Below are 10,422 nucleotides of genomic sequence, written 5' to 3'. Positions count from 1 at the left end.
TAGTGGTAACACAGAGAATAAGTAATTTAGTAATGCCTGGTTTTTCAAACATTTGTATTTAATATGTGAATACTCATTTATTCCAAATATTTTTTACTAAGATCTAAAATAAGAGCATATTATATAAACTATATAATATATAAATAATATATAAACTATGACATCAGTAAAAAAGTTAAGACAGCACTAAAAATAGAACTAAAATTTAGTTATGATTGTTCCTATTGTCCCTACCTTTGAGAATCTATACATATAACCATGTTAATAAGGAATTGACTTCAAATCAGTCTATATTAACCAATTTCTAAGTAATATCTTGTGGAAACCTAAAAAAATTTCAACTTTAGCAGCCAAAATTTAATTAGATGTCTACTCACATTTAAAGCATCACCAGAATTTCTTTGCCTTAGTCCTTTTGGATTACAAAGGAATTAAATTATCAACAAAGGTTTTCTGAACTGTGTCCCTAAGCCCCAAGTATAACACATCCCTGGACAAGCAGGGACTTCATCAGGCAGGTAGGGGACAATTTTTTTTTCTAGCCAATAACTAGATGTTTTTGTATTTATTTTTAGTTGCTATCCAACTGCTGTCTTCTAATACAACCTAACTGAAATGATAAATACTGGCCTTTCCTGTCAGGCTTTTACACTTTTGGAGCAGTAAGTTCATTCTTTATCTGTTTAGTATCATTGTTTCTGCCCAATGAGTAGTATCCCTTGTTAGGAATGATGTCAATAAAATGAACAAGGCGGTTGGCCATAGCATAGAAAGCTGTAATGGTAGCTATGTCCCAGGCATCTTCTCTACTGAAGCCATGCATTTCAAGCTTTTTGAAATGGTCATCTGTTATGTCCTCAGCTTGGGAAACAGCAAGTGCAAATTCTACCATTGCTTTTTCTCGAGCAGGAAGGTCAGACTTTCTCCAGTTTACACAGACCTACAATGAAACACACAATCAGAATCTTAGTCCATTACAGCACAGCTAATATAATCCAAGGTCCAATAAAATCAATGGGGAAAGGCTCTCAAGATTACTCTAGAATAAAGGGAGCAAAGTCAGGCCAAAAAGATAAATATTTTGGTCAAGCCTAATGGAATATAAACCTGGAAATCTAGTTCAAAGCCATGTCTAACAAGAAGTGTTTTTGCAGGACTGGAAAGATGCCTCAGTGGTTAGGAGTACTTGCTCTTGCAGAGGATCGAGATTCAGTTCACAACCATCTGTAACTCCAGTTTCAAGAGATCAGACACCCTCTTCTGACCTCCAAGGGCACCAAGCACACATATGGTACACATGCATGCATGCATGCATACAAAGCACATACAAACATAAAAATAAAATTTTAAAAGTCATCGTGCTTGTTCTAGCTTCAAAAACCTCTTTTATTTTCAGGCTTGAAAGGTGGCTCAACAGTTAAAGAGCATTTACTGCTCTTGCCCAGGACCCAGGTTCTGTGTCCAGCACCCACATGCTGGCTCACACCTGCAGTAGTTCCAGGGGATCCAACACGTTCTTCTAGTCTCTGAGGATAACTGCATGCATGTGGTTAGTGCACATATACTCATGCAAGCTTGCACACATACACCTAACATTTTTTATAATTTTTTTTATCTTTATTTTACATATCGACCCCAGTTCCCTCTCCCTCCCTCTCTCTCGCACCCTCTCATGTCCCCCCACCACCACCCTCCCCTCCCATCCCCCCCACTCCACATGTAGAGTGATGCATTCCAGGAGGGGGTCATCTAAATCTGTCAGGTCATTTGGAGTAGGGACTAGGCCCTCACTCCAGCCTCTAGGTTAAGGGAGTATCTCTCCATGGGGATGTGTCCACAAGGTCCTTTTGTGCACCAGGAATACATCCTGGTTCCACTGTCCATGGTCCCTTAGACTGTCCAGGCCTTCTAGCTGAAACCCATGTTCAGGGGGCCTGAGTCACTCCCATGTTGGATCCCCAGCTATCAGTCTGGGGGCCTGTTAGCTTCTCCTTGTTCAGGTCAGCTGTCTCTATGTGATTCTGCAGCCTGGTCCTCCCTCTCTGCATCTGGATTCCAGTTCAGCTCAGTGTTTAGTTGTGGGTGTCCACTTCTGTTTCCATCAGCTACTAGGTGAGGGCTCCATGATGGTGGGTAAGTTAGTTGTTGATCTCATTATCAGGGAAGGGCATGTATGGTAACCTTTCCACAGAAGCTCAAATTGTTAGTTGGGGTCAGTCTTATAGGTCTCTGGACATTTCTCTAGGTCTGTTTTCTCTTCAAACCTAAATGGCTCCCTCTTTTATGCTCTCTCTTTCTCTCTCTCTCTCTCTCTCTCTCTCTCTCTCTCTCTCTCTCTCTCTCTCTCTCTCTCTCCCTCCTCATTTATTCCTTCCCTGACTCTCAATCTTCCTAGTCCCACGTGCTTTCCTCTCCTCCCCTTTTCTCTCCATTCACTGCCCCCCACTCCCTATATGCTCTGGAGAGCTTGTCCCTTTCCCCTTCTGTGAGGGACCTTATATGAATCTCTTAAAATACTCCTTGACACACCCCTAACTTTAAAAAAGAAAAACAACTCTGTTGTTTTTTTTTTCCCTACCTGACCACAGTGGCAATCTCTTCAACTCAAAGCTGAGACAGGAGGATTGCTGAAATTCAGTTTTGTAAGAGTCTAGGCAAAAAAGCAAGAAACAAAAAAAAATCCTCCCTTTTCCTCTAAATATCCATGAATGAAATTAGAGTCAAGAACAGAAACTTTATTATGTGAAGAGCTTGCCTTCCAGATGAGAACAGTAGAGCTCAAAGGCTACCCTTCTATCCCTAGTGATCCCCAATCTAAACATGTATTTGTGAAATTAATAGTTTCTATTTATCCAAATGTGATGGCTCATGCTGAGGCAAAAGACTCCCTGAGAGTATGAGTCTACCTAGGCTACACAGTGAATCCTAAGGCATCCTGGGCTACAGCACGAGAGACTGTCTCACAAAGCTAAACCCCAAAACAAAAACAAGAAGGCTTTCACATTTAGCCATGGATGCCTTAAGAATATGTTTGACATTTCATATTTATTATCACATTCTCTGAGCAGCAGTATTTGTATTATCCCCATTTTATTAAGAGGAAACTGCAGTTCATAGAAGGAAAGAAACTTCCCTAAGGTCACATGGCTACACCATAGTAGAGCTGGGGTCAGGTTCCAAGTATGTGAGGTCCCACAGATTGCACTAATAATCATTTTTTTTTTCTGCTGGCGTAAAATACTGGAATCCACTAAACACTAAAGATGTTAGACCAAGTTAGCAATCACAGTATAACAACATGCTTAATGGCAACCAAGAGGCAATGCCTGACAAAGCTTAAATGAGCAAGGACCAGATGACTGGAGGAAGCATCCTGAAGCACACAGGAGCTGATATAGAAGGTACCTGAAGGCGAGCAACTCAATCTGCACCCAGGTAGGTCAGGAGAGAAGACTGTAGGAGTAGAAAGACTGATGAATCTTAACTTCTGAATAATTCAAAGAAAATATTCTTAGTTCCCCAGCTCCAAAAACAAGGGATTTCATTGTAGAAATTAGAACCGGGGAAGCTTGGTGACAAACCCTCATTGGCTGTTTCTATCCTCAGCCCATTTTCTGAAAAATTATGATGACCTCTGATGGCCAAAATCCTGATTTGAGATCAATTAAGGACAGAGTAAGTCACTCTGGGGAAACAGGACTAACTTCACAATCAATTTTGGTGATAAGAAAGGGCAGAGACCATTCCAGAAAGATAAAAAGGAAAAAGAAAAGTTTTGAAATAAGACTGTGATCTTACAGTGGGGATGCTCCTACAGTGGGGATGCTCTGTGCTGAGGGCATCCTCTGAACTGATAGTATAAAATGGTAAAAGTAAGACTCACTTTAGAGAAAAGAGACTATAGGTCAAGTAACCAGTACATCTGGCATAAGGCTGGGAGGTTCAGTTACTTCCTACCTCCAAATCACATGTATACAGAAGCAGGGAATAGTTATGGGATCAAGAAGCCAAATAGTGGGAAGAACTTTAAGTATATGTTTGTGCCCTGCACCGTAGGACATGAGTTTTGCCCCTTTTCCATGTACAGAGAGGCCCTAACTGACACAAGAGAGGTGGGCACCCACCTGGTCTGACAGTACTGGGTTCTTCGAGTATAGCCTGTATAGGGCACTGTGGACAACAACACTGTACAGGCACCTTACGTCCAGGCTGGTCACTACGATGATGAGTTCCTTGTCAGTTTTGCTGAGCCGACCTGGAGGGAAAAGGAGAAGAGACCCATCTAGAGACCCCCAAACAGCTGCTTAGCCTGGGCATGCTTTATCAACAACTCTGCCCATCTACCTACTTGCCTATCCTTATGCATTCATTCTAGTTCCTCATTGTCTTCCTATTACTTGACTCTTCCTAAAGTCAACTTGTTCTTTTATTGTCTGTTTCTCCTCTCAAGAGTATATATGAGCAGGATGGTGGTGACACATACCTTTAATCCCAGCACTCAGGAGGCAGAGGCAGGTGGATCTCTGTGAGTTCAAAGCCAGTCTGGTCTACAGAGTGAGTTCCTATTGCTGAAGATAACACCTACATATTTCATTGAACACTGAGAAGTTGTGCTAGTGCCTAGCTACAGCTTTCACCTCTACTGTCTAATGTTCATGGTATTGGAATGTACTACTTTACATACTAGCAGAAGAGAAATGTAACTACCAACCCAGGTACAAACTCTTAAGTCTACATGGTGGCCTGTCTGTATAATATTCAGGTACAATAGTGGCATGAACGTTGTAGGAGCAACCAACCACTCTGTGAGGTTGGAACCATGCCTGGCATTGCTCAGGTAGACAAGAACCTAAGACTAGATACTTCATGAACCAAGAGGAAAACCCACATACTATTGTTCTACTAAAGGAATATAACAATAAAATGAGTCCTGGTGGATATTTCTGCTATGCTTGTAGATCAGTGTCTCACTCAGCCATAATCAGAAGCTTCCTCCTACTGTAGATGGGAACTAATACAGAGACCCACAGCTGGACAATATGCAGAGAGTGAGAAACTTTGTAATACCCAAACCTAAATGGGATATATTCATCAAATCCCTTCCCTCAGGGATTGGGGAGCTATGTGGAAGAGAAGGCAGAAAGATTTTACGAGTCAGTAGAGATGCAAGACACCAAGTATGGTGATATTATGTTTATGATCTAACAAAAAAGCTTGCCTGAAGATCAGAGTACAAAGCTAGCCACATTAGTTAGCTAAAGAGGTCAGGCAGTGGTGGCACACACCTTTAATCCCAGCAGCTACACTAGTTAGTCATAGAGGCCAGGTAGGCAGTGGCCTTTAATCCCAGCAGTTGGGAGACAGAGGCAGACAGATCTCTGTTAGTTCAAGGCCACCTTGGGCTACACAAAACTGATCCAGAGTAAAAAAGAAACAGAGCTCACACAAAGGTGATCCCAGCACTTGGGAGTCACACATCTTTAACCCCAGCACTAAGGAAGTGGAGATAGGAGTGATATGGCTGGGTCAAGAGCAGAATATAAGGCAGGAGGAGCTGAGAGAGATGCAGTCTGAGGAGTAGCGCAATCTGAAAAACAGTGCAGCCTAAGCAGTCTCAAGACAGGATCACCCCTTTGGTCTGAGCATTGATAGAGGTAAGAACTCTCTAGTGACTGGCTGCTTTGCTTCTCTGATCTTTAGCATTAACTCCAATATCTGACTCTGAGTTTTATTATAAAGAACAATTAAAAGTCATGCTACAAACAAGGAAACAGTGCTCTTATAGACACAACAGGACTGACACATATGAACTCACAGAGACCCTAGCACATGCACAGGGCTTGCACAGGTCTACATCAGATGAGGTCCCAGTGCTAAAAGGGGAAGTGAACATAAGCCCTGTTCTATTTTCTTTGTTTTGTTTTGAGACAGGGTTTCTCTGTGTAGCCCTTGCTGTCCTGCAACTCACTCTGTAGACCAGGCTGGCTTCTAACTCACAGAGATCAGCCTGCCTCTGCTTCCTGAAAGCCCAGGACCACTTGGTGAGCCAGGGCCACACAGAGGAACTCTCTCTTGAACCTAAAAAGAAAGAAAACATTATTATCAACCCTTAGCAGATCACATGGAAACTGTCAGAAGAGTGACAGAGGAAAAAAAAAACCGTATTAAAACCAATGTATACTTTCACTCTAGGTACAGCAACTAAAGCTGAGTCCTAAGAAATAAGTCCTTCATTTCATGACTATATTCAGAGGCTATAAAGAATCACAGATGACTTTTATGTTTTAAGAAATAAAGATTATTATTACTTAATTTATTTAAGTTCTAGAACTACAGTCATTAACCTGCATTCAGACATTGGCTTCAAAATCTAAGTTTCTACTGGATAAGGTGGTGTATGCTTATAATCCCAGCACTTGGCAAGCAGAGGTAGGAGGAATGCTGTGAGTTCAGGACCAGCCTGGGCTATATAATAAGTCCCTGGTCAGCTAGGATATATAATCAGGCTCACATATTAATTTTCATTCTCTCTCATCCCTCCCTCCCCTCCTCGACTACCACTAACAATAAAACAAACAAGGGCCGGAGTGATGGCTCAGGGGTTAAGAGCACCGGCTGCTCTTCCAGAGGTTCAATTCCAGCAACCACATGGTGGCTCACAACCATCTGAAATGAGATCCTGTGCCCTCTTCTGGCCTGCAGGGATTCATGCACTCAGGTCTCTGTATACATAATAAAACAAATCTTAAAAAACAAAACACAACAAAAACAAACAAGAAAACAAGAATCCAGAGATATCCCAGAAGTTGAGCTGCTCCCTGATGTAGTAACTAACCTATGCCTGGGTTAGAAATGCTAGAGGCAGAAGGCAAGCATTTGGGCTTTATCCAAGAATGTGTCGGTACTGCTTTTTCATTTACCTGTTTCTTTATTATAGATGGCATTGTAATAAGCAAAGAAAGCTCTGAATTCCAAAGGCCGGTAAGACAACACTTTAAATACATTTGGTAAAAATCCCATCTGCAGGAAAGGAAAAAGACAGAGTCACACAAAATGAAAACTAGGATCAGAATAAGCAACAGTAACTAGGTACTCCTGTGTTAAATGCAATCTTGGGAAAGTTACTACCTCTCCTATGCATCCCTCACCTTTCAAGGTGTAACTGTTACTTCTAAAGTGCATATGATGGTTTTAGTAATTAACATTCTGAAATTTAAAGATTGAAACACCTGACTCTATCATTTAGGTCAAATAAATCCGCAGCTACATCTACTACCAGCCTACCACAGAGATGCTACAGAGCTGCCAGACTCCTGCCATGTATATTTTGCTGTTTCTTGATCCTAGTTTCCAAAGAACATTAAAACATTGAATTTATCTTGGATATTAGGGTCAAAACCCTTAAAGGTTAAATTCAGATCATGTAATTATTATTGATTTATATAGAAGATATTACATGTATGTACAGAGATACATTATTTTGGTTCAATTTTATTGAAATATATTTTCACAAAATTTTTAAGGAATTAGTTTAAGCAATGCAGTTGCTTTGATACTGTGGATTTTACAATGTTACTCTACTAATGGGAAACAAATTATTTAAAGTGGAAAAAGGAACAATAACAAAAACTAAATTACTACCAAAGAGCATTTCATGGATGTACAAAGAGATATATGGATAAACATATATACAATACAAAGATACACAAGCTCAAGTCCAGTTATGGTAGCTTGCTAAGATGAATACAGTATCTTTATACAACTGGCTTCATAAAAAGCATCATTAAAAATGATGATGTTTTTATCTAGAAACATATTCAAGATAACAAAATGCCATTAAAGAAATTTACATGGATGTTTTTACAAAGAAAATAGGGAAGTAAAACACATCAACATAATAATGGTTAATTGTGTAACAGAATCTGATTGTGTGTTTTCACTTTTCTGCTTGACTCACTTTAGCAACTAGCATGTATCCTCCTCGCTGAGGAATATTGGTTTTATGTCCGCACTACACTACAGTGCTATAGAGAACTACAGAGTGTGCTTCAGTCATAGTGGGCAGAGGGCTAAGGAACACAGTAAAGACCAGAAGCCAAGAAGGAGAGCATATGGACTAAGGCACCTGGACCCAGGAAGGGGCCGCCACAGTGGTGAGCTTAGGCGGACTGTGGCAAGCAGTGCTGGCGATCACACTGAGGCCAATACAGGTCTGTACTGCACTGCCCCCTGCAGCAGGGTGTATCTCACCTTTCTCTCCATCTCTTCCATGAGCTCTACAATGTCAAAGGGCAGGTCCTTCTTATAGGGGACAGGGTAACGACCAATAGGTTTGGAACTTTCTTCTTTCTCATCCTCAAAAAAGTAAGAACTCAGGGTCATCACAGGCAACTTTTTCCAAACCTTACTTGTCAAAAGATGAAGAGACTAAAAGGAAATAAAGACAAGTTTAGAAGAGCTGCCACTCTGTATCTGGTCTTAAAGGAGAGATAACACACAGATCCATCTCTTGTGTCAATTCCCACTGTTAGAAGTCACTGCCTTGAGTAATATGACAAGGATCCTGGGCCCAACATGTAACAATACTTAATCAGTAATGTTTGATATAGGGAGGGAATATGGTGCTTCTCGAAATTTATATTTGCAGCACCTGACTTAAAGTCCAGTTCAGCTTGGACAGGTGATAAAGCTTCTATTTAGTATTTACAAGAAAACAAAACAAAACAAAAAACAAAACAAAAAACAAAAAAACAAAAAAAAAAAAAAAAAAGGGAAGTCCATGTGAGGTACCATCCAATAGCAGTAAAGAAAACTAAGTGTATTAAGTAATGCCAGGATAACCCTGATAACAGTACTTGCTATCAACCAAGCATCAGGCTTTTACACACACTTTCTAGTACTCCTAAAATGTTTCACTTTACCAATATAAAAGATCAAGGATCAGAAAGGCTATAGTGGTCACACAGAGATCACTGTTTGAATCTGTATAGAAATCCAGAACTGTCAGATTCTAGAGTCTACATTCTTCCCCCTATATAGTCCTGTGTCCTAAAAAAGTTAGCAGGGGCTGGAGAGATGGTTCGGTGCTTAGGAGCACTGGCTGCTCTTAACTGGGGTTTGACTCCTGGCACCTATATGACAGCTTACAATAATCTGTAACTCCAGTCCCAGGAGATCTGACACGTCTTCTGGCCTCCATGGATACTGCACACATGTAGTGCACAAACACACATGCAGGCAAAACACTGAGACACATAAAGTAAAAATCAAGGTTAAAATAAGTTAAAATAAATCCCCCAGAGCACAGGGGAAGTGGGGGGGGGCAATGAATGGAGAGAGAAATAGGAGAAAGAGAGGGGGAGGAGAGGAAAACATGTGAACACGTGCGACTAGGAAGATTGAGTCAGGGTAGGAATAGAAGACAGGAGGGAGGGAGAGGGGGGGCATAAAAGAGGGAGCCATTATTGGTTTGAAGAGAAAATTGAACCCAAAGAAAGGTCCAGAAACCTACAAGACTGCCACCAACTAACAATTTGAGCTTCCGTGGAAAGGCTATCATAAATGCCCTTCCTGGACAGTGAGATCAACAACTAACTTATCCATGGAGCCCTCATCTAATACCTGTTGGAAACAGAAGTAAACACCCATCCATAAACACTGAGTCGAACTAGAACCCAGATGCAGATGGCGAGGACAAGACCAGGTTGCAGAAACACATAGACAGCTGACCTGAACAAGGAGCTAACTGGCTCCCAGACTGATAGCTGGGAAGCCAGCATGGGAATGACTCAGGCCCCCCTGAATATGGGTCTCAGCCAGAAGGACTGAGCAGTCTAAGGGACCTCAGAGAGTGGAACCAGGATGTATCCCTGGTGCACAAAAGGACCTTGTGAACACATCCCCCATGGAGGGATAACTGCCTTAATCTAGAGACAGGGGAGAAGCCCTAGTCCCTACTTCAAATGACTTGACAGATTTACATGGCCCCAACTGGATGGCATTCCCCTACATATGGAATTGTGGTAGGGGGATGGGAGGGGAGGGTGGTTAGGGTGCATGTGAGAGGGCAGAGAGGGTAAAAGGGAGGGAAGAAGGGAAGGAGGAAGGGAGGGAGGGAGGGAAGGAGGGAAAGGGAACTGGGATCGACAAGTAAAATAATAAATTAAAAAAATAAGTTAAAATTTCTTAAAGTTAACCAACAAAAGGGAACAATAACAAACAACAAAATGTTATTAACTGAAAAGAGGGAAGCAAACAAAAATCTGAATGTGCACCCTGTTCATTTACCACAGAATGTTATATGAAGAATGTAGAAAACCATGATTATGTTTTTCTTGAAAGCTGTCTGCTCAGGCAAGCAAAAGCTATGAAAATGTAATGCAGGGCTGTCTGAATCAGGCTGCCTGGGTCAGACCTACTGCT

General features: G+C 41.4%; 1 protein-coding gene across 1 annotated transcript; it reads right to left on the bottom strand.

The window, feature by feature from the left end:
* Nucleotides 1–646: 646 nt before the first annotated feature.
* On the bottom strand, nucleotides 647–8,423 carry LOC127224575 (uncharacterized). The gene is made up of 4 exons (XM_051187615.1): nucleotides 8,251–8,423; nucleotides 6,921–7,020; nucleotides 4,125–4,255; nucleotides 647–940 (listed from the first exon to the last, which is right to left on the bottom strand). Exons 1-4 carry the CDS (start codon nucleotides 8,380–8,382, stop codon nucleotides 647–649), a joined length of 657 nt encoding a protein of 218 aa, XP_051043572.1. The 5' UTR covers nucleotides 8,383–8,423.
* Nucleotides 8,424–10,422: the final 1,999 nt, after the last annotated feature.

The sequence above is a fragment of the Phodopus roborovskii genome, unplaced genomic scaffold, assembly GCF_943737965.1.
Source record: "Phodopus roborovskii unplaced genomic scaffold, PHOROB, whole genome shotgun sequence".
Classification (NCBI taxonomy): Eukaryota; Metazoa; Chordata; class Mammalia; order Rodentia; family Cricetidae; genus Phodopus; species Phodopus roborovskii.
The sequence above is the reverse complement of the archived record's forward strand: the minus strand, read 5'-3'. Positions and strand labels throughout refer to the sequence as shown.

Excerpts from the sequence above, each read along its gene's own strand:
- LOC127224575 (XM_051187615.1), bottom strand. The coding sequence starts at position 8,382 with ATGACCCTGAGTTCTTACTTTTTTGAGGATGAGAAAGAAGAAAGTTCC. Across the intron at positions 4,256-6,920 it reads CATCTATAATAAAGAAACAG|GTCGGCTCAGCAAAACTGAC; the intron begins GTAAATGAAAAA and ends TTTTCCCTCCAG. Across the intron at positions 941-4,124 it reads ACCCAGTACTGTCAGACCAG|GTCTGTGTAAACTGGAGAAA; the intron begins GTGGGTGCCCAC and ends GTTTCATTGTAG.